Source organism: Orussus abietinus, unplaced genomic scaffold, assembly GCF_000612105.2.
Source record: "Orussus abietinus isolate OABI.00-Male unplaced genomic scaffold, Oabi_2.0 scaffold2, whole genome shotgun sequence".
Lineage (NCBI taxonomy): Eukaryota > Metazoa > Arthropoda > Insecta > Hymenoptera > Orussidae > Orussus > Orussus abietinus.
This window is the reverse complement of record NW_019396012.1, coordinates 393668-416247: the sequence shown is the minus strand read 5'-3', so window position 1 is coordinate 416247 and position 22580 is coordinate 393668. Positions and strand designations below refer to the sequence as shown.

Sequence of the window (22580 nt, the reverse complement as noted above, 5' to 3'; positions counted from 1 at the left end):
GTCGCTAGTTTGAGTGCAGTTCAGAGTTACCTATAACTTGGACTGATGAGACGCGCGATGCCTTTCATGAACTTGTCATCAAAGTGGCACAAATTTCAATCGTGTCAATCGCAAAAAATATTATGTGTGTATTTTCGACGTAACGCGTACAGGATAATTAGTCTCTTCCTTACTAAGCTTCACCCTGTTGAGCAGGCTTAAGTAAAATATTCAACTATAAACCCTGAACATGTATTATGACATTTCCGAATGTTGTTCAGATTTTCCCGGCCTATTTTGCGCCCTCTTTGAAGCTTATTCTGGAAAGTAAGTAAGAACAAAGAGTGCCGCCAGGGCGGTCGAGCTTTTGGTTAGCTCTGGAGGGAAACTTTTTACCCAGCTGACTAAATGAACACGCGGAAGCTCTCTTCGACTTTCGAGAGAGCTTCAACTTCCGACGTCGGGTTTCCTCCGTTGTCTTGTACCGAGGATACGTCAGGATGCACTCTTGTATACCGACAAAAACCTCCTGTCGCGTCCTCCCCCGTGAATTAACAGCCGCGAAAAGTTCGACGATAAATCGCAAACCCTTCGCGACTTTCGTTTCCGGGTCAAACGCGCTACGAGAACGAGAACTCGACAACTTCCTTCGTTCTCCCGAGTATTGCCGTTCCCCTTTTTCTCCCAACAAGTTCTGTCTCACCGAGTCCTCTCTATCTACACCGGGTTTTCTTGTACCATAATGCACAATTTTGTGCGCAGCTCCGACAACGTAAATGTCGAGCCACGCAAAATGGGCACTAACTTTTCAAACAAATCCCATCTCAAATAACAAACAGCCCCACTAATATAAAACAATAAAAATGACATAGTACTTTGAGGCTTTCTATGGAACAATAGAACATCGACCGCAATCGAAGGAGGCTTTCTATGGAACAATAGAACATCGACCGCAATCGAAGGAACACAATTTTCCTCGCGAGATAAATTTTTTAAGTGCATTTAACCGCAACACAATTTAACAATGAATTTCCAAGTGGAACTTCTTACAGCACGCATGTTAACGAAAGGAATCCAATTTTGAATATGAAACACCTTTTTCCCGCAGATAATTGCAATTTACATTGAACCACGTGTGTTGGTATTTACACAATCTGCGTAAATTTTATTTCTGCAATCAATGACGATTTATGTTCATCCTCGTGTGTCGGTATTCAAACAATTCGCGTTGCCATTCTCGTAAGCGTTAACCCTGTTATTCTCATTATTTCTTACAGATTTGCGTGTTTCCTTCGGCACTGTAGTCCTAAAATACTGCAATAGTATATATAATTAGGAGGGATTAACGCGCCCAGGAGGCCGAAACTCGAGTCCTGGGGAAATCTCACGCGGGTGCTCGAGGTCGAGGCGCATCATTACCGCAGGAGTATTATTCCTCGATGTTCGGGCGAACCGGGCTCATTGTAACGGGGGGTTGCTTTGTCAAGGCACCCTCCTTAATTTGGTAAATGCCAACAAAATGCTACAGGAGCTCCTGGGGTAGCCATGAATGGCCGCGACGCCGTCGACGTCGGGGCGGGGAATCGCCGGGGTCGGTGGAAGCCCTCGGGAAAAAAAAGGGGGAAAAAGAAAAAAAAACGAGTCGCGAGGATCAACGCTAGATTACGTTTTCTCGTCAAAGGACCAACCCCAGGAGTACCGACACTGCGAGACAAAAATTCGCGGCCGATTCGTATTACCGCAAAAAAGGCGCGGCGGAGGCTCGTTTTTTCACGAGTCGCTCGCTCGGTAAAGGGAGGTCGGGATAATCACGGGTTTTCTCATTTTCCTTATCCGCAACCCCCGAAGGAGCACCCCTCCCCCCGAGGGGGGATACGCTCGGAATATCGATTATTGCCAATCGATTCGAAACGTGCCCAGTCGGGCCAATTGATGGCTGGTTGAAGTCTTATCTGCCAGCTCGGGCTAACTTCTCTACATTTTTCCTTTACGATATTGCCATCAATTCGTGGGGAACAGCTGACTTAATTCGATCTCGATGATATGAGATATTCCGTAGAATTTTGTAAAATATGATGGAACATATTTGCTAATGTTAAGGTGATATGGAAGTGATGTGAATTAAGGGTCTCGTTTATGACTTTTCTTCAAACCTAGTATACAGAATCGTTTCACATTTTACCACGTGGATGTGACGGCTCTAAAAAAGGTTCCGACGCCTGTGGAGTTTAATTTTTAAACATTTGTTTATATTTTCTTTTCAATTTTTTTTTTTGTTTTAAGCAAAAACAAGATTCTTGGATATAAGGATCTTCCTCTGGAACTTTATATTTTTGTGCTAAGATTTGAAAGTATTAGATGTATCCAATTCGGAGGAGTTTCATAAACGAGACCCTGCAAAGGCCATTTTTATGTCACCTTAATGGTTCATTTAAATTGTGACATTCTATAATGACGATCAGCATGGTAAGATGGAGGTGTGTGATTTTTATGGTCGATAATTATTTTAATTAACTTACATGGCTCCCACGTATAGTGCATCCCTCTTGCTGTCCAGGTAGAGTGTCCTGTAGTACAGCATCCCGCAGTTGAACTCCCGAACATGTTCTGAAAACGAATGGAAAGAAAATGACATTAAAGCGCAGTCGAATTTTCGCTCGCGTTAGGTAGAAAAAGGATCGCTAATCATTTATTCCGAGTAGGACGTTGTCAAGGGATCCTCTCGTGGCTTTCGCCGGATATAATTTGCCACCCAGCTCGCGGTTGTAATTTAAAAACGCGCCGTATCAAGTTTTCAAGCTGTCAAAGACACCGGGACCAGAGAGTCGTAACCAAAAACGACCCCGAGGAGCATTCTTTTAATGAGTGTTACGGCTATTTTCTTTTTTTATGTTAATATCCCGTAGTGCACTTCCGGATAACGCGGTAAAAAGTCGCGCACGTAAAGTATATCACCGGGAAGGCGCAAAATGGAATTCCGCAGTCGGCCAGCTTTTTGCTGAGGAATTACTCGAATCCACCGAGTAACCCAGTTCTCGCAGAATTAAAAGTGAGAGACTCTTCACCTTAACAGCACCCCGTAAAATAATCCCCTCCACGGGGATTATTTCCTTTTGACCCCCCGACATCAAATTCCTTCACCTATGTTAACAATAAAAAAATCATACATACATATTCTCAACGAAACACGTCATAAAATATTACCCCAACAGTCTTATCAGAGAAATCGAGAAGCAACCTACCCCTACATTAAACCGTGGAAAGAAAAAAAAATACAAAACTCTAAAATTCGTCGGAACATAAGGCAAGAAAGAGAGGGTCATGCATATTTACCTCAGGTGTAATTTATTTATGAGTTATGCCCCCGGTCCGAATTTCCTCTCTCCCCGAGTCCCGGAAAAAAAGTCGCCCCCGACTCAGCCGAGCATACGTTTCCGAAAGAATTATTTGCGTTATTCCGGCAGACAGGTGTACACATGTACAATGTGCCATGGGAGTTCACATAATCACGGCGGCACTTGTAAATTCAACTCGTGTTCCCTTCTTTGCGCAAGTATCCGCGATAGGAGGGATAAAGCTCTCAAGCTGGGAGTCGCATTGCCGCAGTGGCGTGCATTTTCCGGAACGCCGAGTTTTCCGCAGTTTCTTTATAATTTTTCTTCCGTCCCCCTCCTCTTGCCTTCTCTTCCTTTTTCCATGCAGGATGTTAAATCTACCCGCAACCATTTAGAGGAGGGCGTCGAGACGCTAGAGGGGTGGCGGAGTCGGCGTCCCGAGGGTGGACGTCGTTTCGTAGCACCTACACCCCTGCGGAATCAACCCCCTACCGTCGACACTGATCTGCTTAACATATGAAAGAAGACCACCCCTTCTAAATGCACTCGTTCCACTCTGGACTAACAGAGCGCGAACAATGCTATATTTTATACGGTATCAGGAGGGGCTGACGCGGAGTGAAAGAGGTTTCTGCCCTGAAATTCCCTCTCTCTCAGTCTCTATGACTGCTCCACCCTTTCTCTCTCTCGCTCTCACCCCGTTCTACTGTCTCATTCGGTTAAGGGATGATGCTACGGGGTGACTTTAATGCCCGACTTTATTCAGCGCGATACCTCCAAGGATTATCGCGCTGCACCTTGCGGCAACCAGAGTCTGCAAAAGTACACGTCTGATAAATGTTTCTCCCATTTTTACATAGGTCACATTAGGAAAACAGTGGTTGAGAAACGCGATATCGTTAAAGAAACACAGAATGGATTGATAACAATTTTTTCCAAGTTTTCTTTGGATCTGACATATCGACTTTATAACACATTTTCAAGTGCAATTCCGACATCCATTGCAAATTTAGTATCATGATTGGAGATGTCCGAAAATGTCCGATTGGATTTCTCCGCTTCTTCCGAGATTCTTAGGGAGCTTTTACAGAATGTAAATCCGATGGTATATCGGTTTCTATAAGGAAACACGTGGTAGGGGGCTTTTATTTGCGATCTACGATCCTTTGATCCAGGGTTCATTTATCCCGCGTCGAAATCACTCCACCTCGAGCTTCATCCCTTTTTGCCAGCGTCGGAGGGTAAGTTTCCCTCTGGGCAGAAAATTCTGCTTTATTTCCCACGTCCACCCCCGGTCGCGGGGACATTCCGGACCGGAGATACGCAAAGTTGATAGGTGCAGACCCATATATATACGGCACCCCAATGCTTCCGCGGATCTAGCGATCTTTATAGAACGGGGGGGTTGGGAGCTCAGGAATTTTTGAAAAACCGCCCGGCTGATAAGCGGCCCGATAAGCCCAACATGCGATCCGGAAGCCATTCGTTCGAATTTCAACCCTGCCGGTCGGGGGTCGAAGCAACTCGGTTATCCCTTATTTCCTCCGCCTTTTTTTGTGATAGGCCGCCCCAATAATGGCATGCAGATAACAGACAGTCCCGTGGCATGCTAAAATTGAAAGCACCCCCTTCCAGGCTTCACCATACGGAAATAAATATTCCTTTCCCAGGATGTTGAGTCACATCAAATGTGATCGCTGATAAGCGCACCCGACTGCACCGTTATGCATTTCAATGCTAATCATATGATTTAATAATAAAATACATGTAAGCGAAATTCCAACGCAAGTCATAAGCCTGTTAAGTCAAAGAAATGTACTAAATGACCACTGTGAGCGAAGTCTTATGACAAGAGAATTTTAACAATCCAAGCACGTGGTATCGATTACGCACATCAATTAGGCCAGGTCATGCGATTTTGAAACATGAACATTTCTGCAGCAAAAGAGATACATTAAACGAGCATTACCAGCGAAATCGACAATTTTGCCACTCCGAGCACGTGGTGCTCCGATATCTCTTCCTATGGGGGGTGCTTCCGGATCCGCGACGCCTCTTATCAACAATATCGAGTAATTGTATCGCAAGCGAGGTTGCATTAGGTCTGCTCGGGTTAGTCGAGGAATAGTTATGCGCAGTATATGCGTAGACGCGTGTGCAGCCGCGTTTAGCGGTTAGAACGCGTGTACCAGCGGTTAGGGGGTGTACGGGGTGCACTCGTGTGTACCGGTGATTATTTCCTATCGCCGAGAGTCCCGAGTACCTACGTGCTCCAATTACTCTTCATTTTAATTACCCTCGCTCCCCGCGTCGTCGGATTCTACCCGCGGACGCGAGTAGAAGCTCTGGTACGCCCGCCGAATAAATTCAACTTCGCCTCCGAGTGTCACCGACAGAGACGCGCCCATTGTCTGCGGAACGGGGAAGAAAGAGAGGGAGCGACAGTGTCACCCGCCGAGGGGAAAGGACTGCACTTTATTACTACCGGTATTTTGTTATGCGTAGGATTTAATGCGCGTAATCTCAATAAAATGGAGGGACTCTCGTTTCAACCCTTCAACCATGCCGTTAAAAACATTGATCAAATTTCCTACACTTTTTTTTACATAAGTCTCACTCTAATTAGAAATCCGACGACTCGACATTCTGCATGTAGATCAATACACTTGTGCACTGAATTTATAATATACGCTGTACATTCACGAGGTGTGCTTACAACACGTATAAACAAAGTGTTACGAAATTAGGATACCGTGCCTGATGGAAAACAATCAACGAACCGTCGTATTTTTTTTTTTGCACCACGTATCTACGTGCACGATACTAACGTACCATTATCAGGAGTTAAACCGAGGCGAACAATAATTATTTTATTAATCCACTACTTCGTAACTTTAATTTATTATTTCAATCATGTTCAGGTTACTTTCCAGAGGTCTAAACTTAAAAAAAAAAATTACCACGAAACGAAATCGGCTCAGCCCCGCAAAGTAAAAAGAGCTCTATCCCGTTTTTTCGATTTTCCTGAATCTCGTCAGAATCCGACATATGTTAATAAAAGCGCATTTAACCCATTGAAATTTGGCCGGTGAAATTCCGAGCGTAGTAAATCAACAAGTAACGCGGCTCTTCTGGAATTTGCAAAATTCGCGGCGTTGCGCGACAAAGGGCAAAGCCCGGAGGGGGGAAGAGGGGAGGAAGGGGGCCCGTAAAAAAGGCGAAGGAAACAATTGAAAATTGACTGTAAATCACCGATGGAACAATGCCCGAAGATTATGACCGGGGCACAATGGGGGCGTTAAATCGGATTCGGCGCAGTCGGTGCTCTTCGGGGTCTTTTATGCCCCCGTCGAGGGGGTGCCGGGGAGGGTTAGGGGCTCAAAAGGACACTTCGTGTTTCTTCCTTCGTTCCCGAGTCTCCCGTAGGATCCGGCGGGAACCCTTCCGGCCTCTCCCAAGTTTCAAATTGGCCGACTCGGATCTCCTCCCGTCCTTATGATCGAAATAAAGTGAATTCGCGCCCTCTCGCTCGGCTCTTCGGGGTTGGTCCTTGCCCTCTCTTTCTCACCCCCTTCCTGCGAATAGGGGCCCTCTCTAACCCTCCCTCCCCCCCCGAACTTGCATGTGCAGGGTAAAATCTTGACGACGGGGGGCGAAAGTTTGTAATCGAGCGTTTTGGCGAGCACTTGCCGGCAAGTTTCTTCTCCCGGGTCGTAAAGTCGCTCAGACGTTTCAATAAAGATGCTGTATATATGTATGTATGCCTATATATATACGTGTATATGTTTGTATATACGTATATGTATAGGAACCCCTTCAGCGAGACGCGAACGACACTTCGGAGGACTCGAGATGGCTCCTCCTGGAAATGCTTCACTTTTCCGGGATATTATCCCCGCGCCCTGATCGCCAACCCTCCACCCACGATTTTAACGACAGTAAATGCTCGCGACAACCGAAACTATTCATGATCGCCGCTCTTTCTGCCTCGAATTTGCCCCCGAAAATCGTAAACCCCGAGGTACTTCCTCCGGGCGTTTCGGCTTTTATTCCCGCAGCATTCCGAGGAGAAACGTCAAAAGATGAACCCTCGTTTCCGACTTATCTACGAAATTTTCTCCTTTGGTTGCCCATTGAGTTTAACGCAGAGCGAAAGCCATTTTCATTCACGTAATTCGCTCACAAGGTGCAGCATCCTTGGAACAAAAAGAAAAAAGAGTGAACAAAATATTTTACTTTAATTTCCAACGGTAATTGTGAATGTCCCTCATTTTTTGAACACGGAGACATTTCGACATATGGGCGAAATTTGTATGACCGTGCAGGCAATATTGGACCAAACGTCGGGCGCCTTTAGGCGCTCTTAGTAGCCAAAGGGTTAAATTAAAGAAACTCGATGGCGGATCGTTAATAAATCCCTCTCGTTGATTAATTAATTCATCTGTACTCGTTTGACGGCGCGGGTCCCGGTCGATTGGTGGTCGATAGTATCGACACGTGACGGTGTACCCCGGGTTCGATTACCCGTGATACGGTTAAAATGGAGGATGCCTTTTACGGCGGGAAACTATCGCGACGCGTGGCGCCCCATGGCGAAGGATTTTCGATGGTTTCCTCTCCTGCTTCTCTTCGGGGATAGGTGTATAAATATAAATCCCCGTTCGCAATGCCGGATTATGTAGCCCGAATCGTCCTTTTTTGCACTGGGCTGGCTTCGTTCCAGTCTCGCCCCGGCATATGGCCGCCATAGATTACGAGGGGCCCACCGTGTCCAATTTCATAAGCGACCATTATTACTGCGATCATTTTAATATCCCGGGACAAGGAGGCGCGAGACAAAGGATTATTCGCGATCGAATTAAAAAATTTATCCCCACGAGGTTTAGAGATAGGAAGGAGAAAGTTGAGTCGTCTTTGTGCTGGATATCGGGTAAAATCAATTATTATCTCACACTACATCTGTCATATGACACGATATTATATTAGTTATGTCTCATCAAAATGTCGGTGATGTGAAAAATTGGTGACGATAGATGTGGGATATATATATATATATCCTTGCATTTCACCCTTATCAGGTACAACACACAATTTCGCGACTTTACAACAAAAGCGTATGAAAAAACGCAGAAAATGCATCCGAACGGTATCGATCAAATCAAATGAGTGATATAAAAAATACGTCGCTAGGTATAATTGAAAAATGAATATACATGCACATGAAAATTTCTATCGGCATCCCACTTCTATCGCACATGACACGTACAAAATTTCCGCGACTTTACAACAAAAGCGCAGTAAAAAAAAGCACAAGAAATTTCCTTTGGAGCGTTTCCGAACGTCACTGATCGTGTCAAATAAGTGATATGCAAAAATTCCTCGCTACGTATAGTTGAAAAATGAATATGAAAATTGCTATCAGCTGCTATCGCACGTATCCCATACAATGCGTCGCCCTCCCATCGCACATTACGCCCACAATTTCGCAAGTTTACAACAAAACTGCAACAGAAACAGCGGGAAATTCCCTTCGGAGTGCACCCGACCGCAGAGCTCCTCGTCCCTCCCGATTAGTCGGTTAAATGGCAAGTTGGGAGATTTAGTTTTCAGGACTTTAGTTCTCGAGGGCCAGAGGGCGCATCAGAGCGCGGCACTCGGGATGACCGCGATAACCCGGGAGATCAGGGGATGCCCAGGGTGGATCCGGGGTAACATGGGCTAACCGAGTGGGAAGCTGGCTGGAGGATATAACGACTCGCTATCACCTTTTAGGACGATAGTCGTGGGAAGGTCGGTCTGCGATCCGACCTACCTTTTATCCAGGCGGGCCGAGGTCCTCTCTTCGTGGTCGCGAGTTAAGAGAGGGTCAAACGGGATGCGGATCCTCCATCGCCCTGTAACCTCTCGACCTCCCCCAGCCCTCCCTCCCACTATATATCGGTTACTGATTCGCCCTCGACACGACAATACACTCTTACGGGTATATCCGCCCTCCCCCGAGAGCTCGGAGTTTAACCTTACGAGGTTGCCCGACGCTTATCGACCATACACGTCGATCCATCGATCCATCGATCCATCGATCCACCTATGTCGGGCATTCGCCGCAACTCGGGCGAGGAAACTGGGATATTCCTGCCAAGCTTGAAGTAAGGTCGAAGGTGGAGGAGATACGGGAAAATGTTCCGAACAATTTGAAGGATAGCTGGATACTCTCTGCGATATCGCTCAGGAGTGGATTACTATCGTTTACGTGTACCTTTGAAATGATTCCAATTTATCCGAGAGTTTCATTCGGTGAAATAATTATTCCTTGAATTAAATAAAATGTTTCTTTGGTCCAATGCATGTGTCTTTTTTTTTTTTTCTTTCTCTCAGTGTACTAAAAGTGTATGGATTTTGTGAGTTCCTTTAAAGAGCGTATCAGTGATTACGAGATATCGATCGGAGGTTGTTCGCCGAGGGGGGGTCTTAGGTACGATTTCGAGGGGAAGTTCCACCTCTGATAAGGGGAAAAAGAGGCGGCAAGGTGGAGAATTATCGAGACGAGCTATCGAAATCCCTCGGAGGAAAGGACGAGGAGGCTCGAGAATCGCGGATGAATTCGAGGGATCGATAATTCCGGGTGGACGCGCCGCGTTTCTGGGGCCGCTTAAAAGGGACGAGGCGGGAAAGGGAGGCGAATGCAAATCCCGTAAGTTTCAATTCCGCACGATCGGGATCCTTTGACTCCATTTAACTGGCGATATCGGGCCAATTCGACTGGCGATAACGGGCGCGATTAAAGCTCCTCGAACCGCCGTGCATTATCGAGCGAGGAGACATTAGAGTCGCACCCTTTCGGCGGGGCTGTAAAAATTCCGCGATGGAACTGGGTTAAAGTGCAGAACCGATAGCGGCGTGTATGCAGATTATAGTTCCACACCATTGACGGCGTTAAAGGGGGAAAGGTAACGGCGGCCATTTTGGAAATCCCTGCAAGTGGCCGGACTATTAAACGGATGGAACGGGGGTGGTTTATTAAATTCTGCGAATTTTATCACGCCCGTCGTGATAAGGAATCTCTGGGGATATAGTCGACGGGTTCCATGGATAATTCCTGGGGACTTTGCATGATCTACCAAGAAGTTGTTCATTTTAATTAGTCTTTTAAAATCTGTGCATGGATGTTTGGTGGAAACAAAATTATATCATAATGTCTTTTAAATCATTTTTCCCTTAATTTCAAGGTAGATTACATGTAAAAAAAATCGAGTCCATCAATAATTTTATAATATAGAATTTCTGTGGGCTTTCAAGTGTTGCTTAAGAACTGTATATCTAATACTCGTAATTAGTCTGAGTAAGAGATGAGAAATTTCTTTAATGCAGATGATATCTTCATTGCACTTGTTATCCGCTCTGGAGCTACAGTGTTTTCTATGAATAAATTAGACTTCTAACAATAAGACGAGAAGTTCTCCGAATATCTCTGATTCGAGGACTAAATACCGCCTTTCCACTGAGTTAATTAATTTCCCCTTTGATGTTCACATCTTCTAAAAATTCGACATTACGAAAGAAAAAGGGGATAAAAACTGTAACTTCGTGGTATTACAAAATCGTATCGTGCAATTAATTTCTTCCTCTCAGTTCGACTTTCCAAGCTGAGAAAAGAGAAATATATTTCCTGGCACCGAGTTAATGATGCGGATCAACGAAATCCTCACGAAACGTTTTTCTCGGTGACTTCGAGTCAATTAAGCCATTGCCTCACAGGATGTACAAATGCCAAAACACAAAAAACGAGACGATAATAATCACGGCATGAAATTACACAAGGGATTCGCATTTACGCACTAAACAGGTGAACATTTTTTTATCACACAAAATGAATCGCGTAAGACTACTTAGATACTAGAAAAGGGGGACAACGGAGAAAGGAAGTGACGACAGAAAGAAATCGACGTGACATCCGAAAATGAGCCAAAAACCACCCCTTCTCGGTGTCACTTCCAGGCCATTGTCCACATAGCAATGCATGGGGGATTAACAAAAGTTCACGCGGCGAAAGTGGGGCTAAAAAGTGTAACAGAGGAGGATGAGACCGCGCAAAATGCAGGGGAGGAGACAAAAAGCGCGACAGAAGGATGCGATCGAGGAATAGAGAGACGGCTATATAGAGGAAACCACGCATCGGAGAGAGACGGACAAGTATACGAGGGTGATAAGGGAGAGAAGAAGAGGGTGCAGGAGAAGGAAAGGGAGAGGGAGAGAGACAACGGAGACGAAATGGGGCAAAAGCCGCAGCGGCGTACCGCCTCGTCACTCCCTTCTCATTAATCAAGTATCTCCTCTCTCTCTCTCCCCCCCTGTTCCCAGGAATTCGATTATTGGATATTTTAATCAAGATAATAGGCCGCGGCCGCGCGATATATCGGCCGCCAAATGAGTAACACCTTTCCCGAAGGCACGTCGACGAAACTGCCTCCCTTATTCGGGGGTGCGGTCCCCATTTTATCGAGGGGGTGTCGACAACTCCCGGGGGTATCGATTCCAGAAAGTGGCCAAAAGTAGGTGAAGGCGAGCGCTGGGATTTTTTTTTCTTTTTCCGAAGGGTGAGCCCAATTGGGGAATAAATGCCATTTCCGAGAGGGGATCAATATGCACCCCCGAATCGAAATTCGAAAGTCGAAGCCTTGATCGTTGTTGACCATTGTGTGATACTTAGGGTGAAAAATGACTGGGATTTCTCCGAGTCTGGGGGAACGTTTGGGTTTGTCTTGGAGTACTGTAGAATTAAGGTGGGCAGGGAAAAAAAATAGGAAATGAGAGACGAAATGACAGCCTGGCGTGGAGAGGAATGCCTGAACGACTCCTCGGAAAGTGGAACAAGATATAAAAAAAGGAGGATTAGCGGGCAGACAAAGACCGGCGCGTTCAAATAACTCCGACTGCTAAGGACCGCGGGTAAAGATAAAGAGAAATAAAGAAAGGGAACGGAACGCGCTGGTCATTATTCAAGCGAGGATACACACGTCCGCATACCTCTTCTAGCTGTCGCCGAAAAAGAATGGAAACGGCAATCGGACCCGAATCAAAAGCATCAACGAGAATTCTGACCACGATAAACATCCGGAGATGTCGTGGGGACCCCTAGAAAAGAAGTTTAAAAAAAAATCATTGCGACAGTGACGGATCGGCACACCTCGGCAGAGGTGGGATGACGAAGACGACTGTCACAATGAATTAGGCAAAGTAAATTTCGAAATAAGATGTAGCTCTGCGATAGAATCAAAAACACATTTGTTCTCACGTTTTCACTCCTGGAGGTAATAGGAGATTACTAAAAACGTTAAACCCTACGAGAGAATTATGCAAATCAGTTCCAATTAAGATTTCTGGGAAACAGTTGGTCGATCAAGGGTTCTCTTAAAAATAAGTCCGAAAAATCTCACGGCGTCGAATTATTACCTCAATATTCCTAAGGCGTTAAACCCTTAAAGCGAATTACGCAGAGAAATAAAAAAAGGAAAAAGTCACTGCTAGAAAATTAGGAACAGTCATTCCGTAGACTTCCAGGCCCGAAACGAAGGGGAAATGAAAACGTCCGTAGGACTTTGCGGCGCCTCGGATTCCCGGGGAGCAGTTTCGTCGGTCAAGGGTACTCTTCAAAGGGAGCTGGTCGCGACGGTCCTCGAGATTTTATCGTTCGTAATGAAGGCTCCCCCGTCACGGGCGGGATGCATTAAAATTCCCGTCGGGCGAGGAATAAAAAGGAGAGGAGGAAGGAAAAAAGACGGGTCCGCAAAAGTGCACCCCCGCGGCCCAGCTGGACCGCGAAGAGAGAGAGAAAGCGAGAGAGAGTGGATGAATAAAGCCTGAAATAAATTGCGTTATCTTTTCGTTCCACGCGTATGGCTTCCGCCCCCTTTTCACGGGGGTGCATCGCCGACGTCGGGTGGTGAGGCCCCGTCGACAATGGCGCCTCCAACATGGCCGCCGAGAGAAAGAGAGAGACCCGCGAAAAGAGCGAGGCCCTCCTCGGTCGAGGAGGCTCTCTCCGAGAGGGTTCCACAATTTTCCTGCTCCTCCGAACCAGCGCCTTTCCGAGGAATTCCTTCGAGGAATTGCTTCTTCCCTGAAGAGCATCCGCCTTTCATCCCTTTCACTCGTATCCTCGATAAGAACGGGGTCAGAGAATGTGGCACACCTGAGATACCTAACGAGATGAGAGAGAGATCCGCGAGGATCAAATTCACTCCGAGGGGTGCTCTTCCTTTTTTCCCTTTTTTTTTTCACCACTTTTCCGGCGCCCCGTAATTGCCCCTTTCCCTGGATCGCGAGAATTGCAACTGCCGAAACGACCCTAACAATTTTTCTTTCTTTGGATCTCTAACGCGAATCTCTTTTATCCGTGAAATGTGCCATGTGCAGGGATTAGTCACAGAGGGGGTGACGAGGTAAGAGGGAGATGTAAATGAACTTGTTTAGTTAATGTGTAGAATAAATGCAACTCTTAGTCCTTGCACGGGTTTAGCTGCTCTGTCGCAGTTCCCACGTACTCGCTGTTTGTGCAACAAAAAGGATAACGAGGTACGTGAACATCGTCCCCAGGACACTTGGGAATTAAACGGCAAGAAATTTAACATCAAATTAGATACCTGGGAACTAAGTACCGAGGGTGATATTCATCCTTATTGACCCTTATCCCAAAAATTTCCTCAATTACAATTATTAAATATTCCTTGAAAATATTAGACAATATTCTCAACCCACCCTTTCATCTTGATCTACACCGTTTCCACATCCAAGATGGCGACCTTTTACGACGACAAAGAAAGGACAGGGATAATGGAATTCAGCGAGAGGACATCTCCGGCCGCGGGATCGATAGGTCGATCGCGAGATCGACAATCGAGATGGCGCCATCCCGGAGGGGGTGGGTGGGTGGGTGGGTGGCTCGTGGCGCCTCGATCGGATCGCGAGCGCGTTTATCATCGGCGCGGAATCTCTCGGCGAAGCTGTAATCACCCCCGCCACCCCTCGCTAATAACGAGTTACAACCCTTCCGCCGTCGAAGGCGAGGTCGGAGAATGGCGCGCGGTCCGCGGGGGGTGGTCGGCACAGGGGTGGGAGTAATTGCCAGCGTAATCACACACGTTGCACAAACCACCCCGACGTCTGCCTCCCCTTCGGAGGGCGCGGACGGACGTGTCCAGGAGGGCGGGGGAGGTTTTGAGAATGCAGGGTGGAAGTCGCCCACCCCTCGAGTTGCTGAGTTTACGAATTAAAGCTCCCTCCCCGATTTTTCCGGTGGGTCTTTTACCCCCTTATCGCCCTCTAAATTACCCCACCGCATTTAACTCGATATATGTGCCGATGATAAGAGGCCTCGATCATTTTCTTCTCGCGAGAGTAACTTCACGTATAATTGAAACGGATGCAACGCAAAATGTGGGACAAGTTCACTTTTTCACCGAGCTTTCGCCTACACTTCCATAATTACAGCCGCGTATAATTAGATAGAAAAATTAATTAATTAGTAAATTCGGTGCTACGCGAGTTGGGAGTGATGTTAAGTTAATGAGAATGATTATCAGTTACTTTTTAACGATTCGTTTATGAAATGACTTTACGCGTCGCATGTGGGTTTCTTGGACGTAACAATTCAACGCACAAATATTATTATAGATAATAATTCATGGGAAAGAAATAACAAAAATGTTTATCAGAGTGAACAACCGCGACATAAGGAGGGTTACTTAAGAAATCTCATAACTCCTAGTGCAGAAAATTGTGAATAAAAAATCATCCGCACACTGACCGCTACTTTAACAATTATTTGGATTTTAAGTAGCCCTCCTTTTACAAAAGGGCTCGGAGAGACAATGAGAGAACGGTCGCGTTATCAACTTTTCCTAGAGGGGCTCTTTTATGCCCCGTTTCCGCGTTTCGTCAATGGGAGCATCGGAGTCCGTCCACTTCGATCATCCCCATAGCAGGGCCATCAATCGTTAAAACACTTAACTACCCGGAACGATAATGCCTCGGCCGATAAGGGCGGCGATAAAAGAGAGCCAAAGCCCGAAGTACTTGGAAGTTAGATTGAATGAAAGTACACGGCACGTGTCGAAAGGGGTGGAAATCCGTGCGATTCCCCCAGAGGTCCCTCTCGCCCCGTGGGCACCCTCCTCGGTGCCCATGGAGACTCCCGTGGGTTCCCATGATAAAGGGCCCGGTGAAGGGAAGGGAGTCCCCTGGGACCTCGGCTGCGAAGTAGCCCAGTAAGCAGGCAAAACGGAGAGGGAGAGAATCAGCGAGAGGTATCGCGAAAGGGTAATCAAACGTCGGATAATTGTAAGCCCCTTATGCACCCCCTTATGCACCCCCGCGAACCGATCCCGATCGTTCCGCAAGTGGTCCCACCACCCCCTACTCGAGATGATGAAGACGAGAGAGCAGGATGCAGAGATGCAGGGATGCAAGTAGCACAAAAGAGAGGCGAAGAGAAGAAGATATATTTAAAAAAAAAATGTTGGCTAAAAAAAACGAGAACTCCGAGGTGCAGAGGGTGTGGATAGTGTTGCAATAAGCAAGCGAAACGGAAAGAAGGGGGAGAGAAAGAGCGAGAGATATCGAGAAAGGGTAATCAAACGTCGGGTAATTGTAAGCCCCTTTGCACCCCCCTATGCACCCCTTTATGCACCGATCTCGATCGTTACGCGAGTGCACCCTCCACCCCGTATATGAGGCGATGAAGACAGGATGCAGGGATGCAGGTAAAGCGAAAGAGAGGCAGAGAGAGCGCAATACGGTGGATGCACCAGAAATTGTCCCACGGCAAGTTTGCAGAGGATGCACCCCCTGCAGGGGGTGTGGATAATGTCGCATCCGGGAGAGACGAGGAACAAACGAGCGCCGGATTGCGGTGGCTTTGCTGATGATCGGCGGAATGACAATTGCTGGGGGGCCAATGCAATGGAGGACAATTAATTGAAAAACAAAGTGCAGGAGTGGTGATTGAAGGGCTGACCAATCGAGTGGAATGTGCAAGAGCTAAACGGGAGGATGCGGATAAAAGGAAAACAATGAAACGAGGGAACAGCCGCAATGTCATTTCATTGATGACTGCAATTTCATCTGGACGTTCTGTCGTGACCAGTTGATAAAACGGTACATACCCCTTCAGAAATCCGAATTTCGATAATCACATTTATCATATTAATTTTTTTCTTAAATTTCCCACAACTCACAGAAGGGTATAAAAGAAAACGACAATAGTACTTCTTTATAGGATGCTGAACACAGAGACATTAGGATGCATCTGATGCATCAGTACCTAACCTTCCAATAATCCCAATTACCAAGTTCCGTCAAAGGTGCTTGTTATTTTAATTTATTCTCTAGAAAATCTCCAGGATCAATAAACGGGGGTAAAAACCAAAGTGTCAATTTTCTATTGGATGCTGGAACCATCAACGTCGAAATGACACCGAGTGGTTTGGACTAGGGATTTGTCGGAATCATCTTTTTCCTCTTCGGGAGATTTGAGGTACTGCGGGGGGTAAAACGCGAATACAAATGACGGAGGAATACGAAGAGTGGGTAGCGAAGGGGGTGCATCGGAGAGAGACAGGCTGCTTTGCCATGCAGTTTCCTGTATCGGATGCACAGGGGCAAAGGAGACAGCCTGAGGCACGGGACTTGATTGACAGTCGGAGGAGCAGGAACGGCCAGCTAATGAAACATCAGTATGCACACACAATGCCAATGGTGGCGTAGTTGCTCGGTTACAACACGGTGTTTACACGCTATGGGCATGCCGGGGATGAGATAAAGAGGAGTAGGACTGCTGAGCTCGAGGATGGACCGAGATGGACCTGGAAGCTGCGTTTACAGGGCACCAGATGTTGGTCCTTCCCGTCCTTCCGATCCGAGGGACCGTCCTGGCTCGGATATCTGAAACGCTCTTCCTCTGAATGCCTTTGGTTGGAAGCAGAGGGAGGGAGCAACGCAAAGGAGAGAGACGGAAGGGGAGAGATCGTGTGCTTACGCAGAATGATATATATATATATATATATATATATATATATATGAACGCACATATATACATGCGTTCAACACTGCAGCTGCGTGTCACTCGGGTGCACGCAATCTCCTGCACGTGGGTGCAAATATACACGTTTATTTAAATTTCATTGATTAAAACTGGAATTTTCGGATTTATTCAGGAAAAGAGAAATTAAATTAAAGAAACTAAACAAAAGAAAAAAAAAAAATCGGCGCGTGACTTCTGCGCGCATTGGAGGTGAAGCTTCTATTTCTCATTCCTCACTCCGAACGTCAATAATTGTCATTTTCTTGTTTTTCATGCATGTACAAAGTCCGATTCGTGCACAGCACCATTACTCGCACTTGCAGGATAGATTACATCTGAATGCGCGTACGCGAACGGTGTCCCCATGAATGGGCGAGGGCATCGCTCTGTGCACATATTTCTGCATTTCTCCCTCTCCGTCCTTCTTTGTGCGTAAGTATTCCCGAGGGAAGGGAAAAAAGGGCGAAATATAGGCGGGCAGGGAATCAGAGCGAGCGAGGGAGATGGAATGGAATTGCCTCTTTGTCGGCGTACCGGAATCTCATGGCAGGTGAGCAACGAGGGTAAAGGCGGAGGGCCGAGGGGAGGGCCACTTTTGCGGAAGAACTGTAAGCGGCTCGGCGAAACTTCCACCGGCGGGTATAAAGTTTCGGCTGCACCTGTTCCAGGTGCAGCCGAATCTCCTGGGTCCTGCGGCCCCTGCGGGAACACCCTGGGGTCACTTAGAGAAGAGGAGTCGCCCGACCTCGTCGAACTCCATCGAACCGATCGTCCACGTTTATTTCGACGGCATTTCCTCGGGGCATTTTCAAATAAACTTCACGTACGATGCAGCGACGCTGCGCACGCTCTATCAGGATTATTAATCGACCAGAATAAATTCCTTTTATTTTTAACAATTTTTCAAACCACAAGAAGTAATGTCAACGAAGTCCCGAAGAATGATTTATGCCAAGGAAAAGTTATAATTTTGAAAATAGAGAGAAATGTTTATTTGGACGACATTTCTTCAGAGCATTTTCAAATAAACTTCACGTACGATGCAGCGTCGCTGCGCACGCTCTATCAGGATTATTAATCGGCCAGAATAAATTCCTTTTATTTTTAATAATTTTTCAAACCACAAGAAGTAATGTCGGCGAAGTCCCGAGGAATGATTTATGCCAAGGAAGAATTATAATTGTGAAAATATAAAGAAATGCATATGCATGTCAGGTTGGAGAATTTGAGGAAAGAGTCGGTCCATTTAACGCAGATTCACTTGTTTCATGGAGATCGTTTTCCGGTCACGGGGCATTATTTTCCGTTTGTTTGCGACTGGTATTACGTACGATACACATCGAGCAAGTGCGGTTGATCACTGTACCACAATCATGACCATTATGGACTGCAGAATTTACCAGTGACATCGCGCATTTGATTTAACGCTAATATATGACCATTATTACGTGAAAGCGTACACATTCTACGTACGACTGAGCAAGAGAGATGGAACATACCGGACTGCGAACTAACGGGCGTGTACCCTCGAGGGAGAGAAAATAGAATCGACGATGTAGTTTCGATTATTGGCAGCACAATGAAGGGATGGACGGAGCCAGGGGGTGGAGTGCGGAGGGCGTCGATAGGGTTGATTGTGTCCTGATAGTAACTCTGTGGGGAAACGACAGATGGCTCAAGATCACCATAAATCGACATTTTTCAAGCCGTCCAATCATTTTTTTATTCAACTCTGCCCCGAGTCCCGATCGAGTTCTCCTCGACATATGTATCAAAAAAATGTATAACACCTAGAAATAATACTCCCCCACTAGGCGCTGCAGATCAAAACGCGTCCTTTCCATTTGACTATTAAATTTCAGGAAATTCACATATATCTCGAAAAATATTAAAAAGGTGAAAAGAATAATTCCTCCCTTCCCGTCTTAATCATTCATATGTTCGAAACAATTAAGTTTCACTCGAACTTTGTTCCGATCTCGGAACCTACCCGAGTACTTAGCAGCTAAATGGCGTTAAATAATTAAAAAATCTCAGAAACTTCGATCGTCCTGCCGCCTTTGAAATTTCCCACGATTCCATTGTTAAAGTCGATTAAAATCGGATGAATCGTTAATTAATTCGCGACTCTCGACGTATTTGAAGATACGGTACATCCATTAGACTCGGTTTGAAAGGTCTCTGAATTTTTTTCCAATGGCTTATTCTTTACGAAGTAAAGCTGTGAACTTTCAGGTTGGACAGAGTTTTAAAAAGTGTGGAAAAAATGTGGAGGTCGTACGCAACGGGGAAGGGGAGGGATATTATGTGCTCGTATGTGGTGTGACGTCACGTGGCCGCGGAACGATGCATGCGGCTTGCAGCGCATCTGCGGTGCAACCCCAAAACCGATAGGCCACTATAGGTACATACATCGAGGGAGGCAAGTCGGAGCCAACTGGTGCGACAGGGGCGACATCTGTCTCCGGTTTTCCGATGGAGAAACGTGGACGAAAACTCGGAATTTTCCGATCGGTTCGATATCTTTTTCCGCGACGTGTCCTGCTTGCGGAGGGAAAATACGAAACAGGAGACACCCCTTACGTATGGGGAAGAATAATTCAGAATGGTGGTTAAACCCTCGTATTTACATCGCCCTACGGAAATGGAAATAAGATATAATAATGGAGATAAATCGAAAATATCGGACAATGATCCGAGAGGCATGTCGGAAAAACGAATTGCAGGAAATTCTGCATCTTTGGGAAGGGTGTGCCCAACCATAAGTGAGAATTTTCAGGTGAACAATTCAGGATTATTATAAACGATGTAGTTGAATAGTGGAGACGACGGTACATAGATTTTGGGTGGTTCTGAAATGGAGGGCGCGATGGAATTGAAGAATAATGGTAAGGAATGGTGTATACAGTTTGGGGGGCAGGGGACGTCGTTTATAGAATAGGTATTTTCAGGGAACGATCATTCCTATGCAAACGCGAGTTACCATTGATTTGATACAATGGCTCGGGATAAATTTCACCCGGGATGGACCAACCCCTAAACGAGCCCTTAAATGAGGACGTGACGGGAATGACTACTGTATGTTTTCGGCGCACGTGGTACCGCCAAATGCCCTAAACATGGGTTTCACGTCCCCCCCCCCGAATAAAGTTACCGTTAACAAACAATTTCATCTCGAGCATTCGGCGTCTCGGTAGACTGTATTTACCGATAATTAATCGCCATACGCGCCATTACACGTTCTCATTATCGAGAGACTCGAGTGGAGTCCCTTGTTACTTCATAAGCGATCCGAAAAATAAAACGACATCTGCCATGAAAACACCAAGGTGCCTTCTGTTCGCTCGAAGCTACTCATCAACGAAACTGTTCCCCATTGACATAAAAATACAGTACTCCGGAGTTGATTTTAACGACTAACGAAATTTATTGTAAAAACGCGATGAGACTTTCCCTTCGGTCACAGCTGCTCATCAACGGAATGGCCCTTCATTGACGTGCATTACACCGAGTCCAATTCCAGAGTCCAATAAAATTGACCCTGAAAATATAATGGGATTTCCTGTTCTCCCAAAACCCACTCATCAACGAAATAGTTCTTCATCTCTGCGCGTTACTTCAGGACTAATTTTGATGTCCAACGAAATGTATCTTGTAACACGCATTTATCGTAAAAACGCGTCAGTTCAGAACTATTCATCAGGAGCCAATCTTAATGTCGATCTGAATTCATTACGAAACCACGATAGGATTCTGTGTGTATGGACAATTAATCATCGAGGGAATAGTTCTCCATTAATATGCATCACTCCGGAAACGATCTTGGTCTCCACCAAAATTATCCTAAAAACGCCATGGATTCCTACTTCTACATATCAAATCTGTCCAAATCTGACAAAATCTGCTTACCAACGAACATCTCCAAAACGGTCACTCCACCGTCACCACGCTCCAAAGCGGATCCAGCAATGGAAGCAACGACAAACAACACGGTATCCGAATCCAGCATCCCAACACCCACCTCCACGTGGCCCTCACCGAGAGCACCCACGTCCCAATATTCCCACGGGATGGTCCAGCGTTCTTGGGGCCGGTCCAAAATCCGCGCAATACCGTCTCCAACCCGAGCAGAGCCATTGAGATGATTTAAGGAGAGCGAGGAGCATCCAAGCGTATAGGCCGTTGTTTTCTTCCTCCCTCGCAATAACCCCGGTCTCCGGGGGTTGGGACGTTGGTACACGCGATTGAGTAGCCTATGACCGCCCCCGGGTGCCCCGGCTGGTCGCCGGGTGAAACCCGATGGCGGATAATTCAATCTCGGCTTCCCGGACGAGAGGAAGATCACCCTTGCTGCCTTTAGCGCACCCTCTCCGCCGGTGGACGCGCCCGGTCGATGTGCCCCTACACGAAGGACACGGGACAAATCCCTGCCCAGTTTGAGTTATCGATGCCAGCCAAGCATCGCGTAGACCTGGGTAGACCTAGGTGGACCTAGGCCGAGCCCTGGCTAGCCCTGACCAGCCCTGGTCCACCAGGGTCGAAGCACAACAGCCTTGCTGGCCGGTCATCGGATGCAATATCGCGCACCACAAGGCACGCTTGGGTGCACAATGTGTCCAGGTAATGGCCGAGCAACGGGAGCAGTCCCGTGGGAATGGCTAGGACATGTTGAGGCTTCAGTGCCGGCCATTCCAAGGCCTCCTTGGTCGCCAACTCCCCAAGGATGGATCCTGATCAGACTGGGACGTGGATCTCCGAAGTAGTTCCTAAGTATCTGTCGGCCAATCTAATCCGCCTGATGATAATAGATGGGTTTGGGAGTGTTCTTTAAAGCGTGAGTATCGACATTTTTTATGCCTCTGGATGGGTCCAAGTTTCAGGATGATCAAACCGTATCCGATCAGCTGCGGTCATCATGCCGCAATTCGGATCCAGGTCCAACCCGAGCATCCAGCAGGGGACAGATCGGCAGTGCCTATTTGTTGAGACACCAGCTGCAATATGGCATATCACCGGGCTCGGGTGCGTACACAGTGTCCCCAGGTAATGACCGAGAAACAGACATCGCCCTATGGGAATCTGCATACACGTCGGGACATGAGTTCCTGTCATCCCGAGGCAACTACAATCGATGGACCCGATGCCTCCTCATTAGATTTGACCCCGAATCCTGGCATCGGTAACCTACT

General features: G+C 46.6%; 1 protein-coding gene across 2 annotated transcripts in view; it reads right to left on the bottom strand.

The window, feature by feature from the left end:
* LOC105700565 (semaphorin-2A) overlaps positions 1-22580 on the bottom strand; it is a 280045-nt gene that overhangs the window by 38553 nt on the left and 218912 nt on the right. For both annotated transcript variants that reach the window (XM_012426521.2, XM_012426520.1), the window contains one exon: positions 2499-2586. In XM_012426521.2, coding sequence (XP_012281944.1) covers positions 2499-2586 — 88 coding nt within the window. The remainder of the gene's footprint in view (positions 1-2498; positions 2587-22580) is intronic.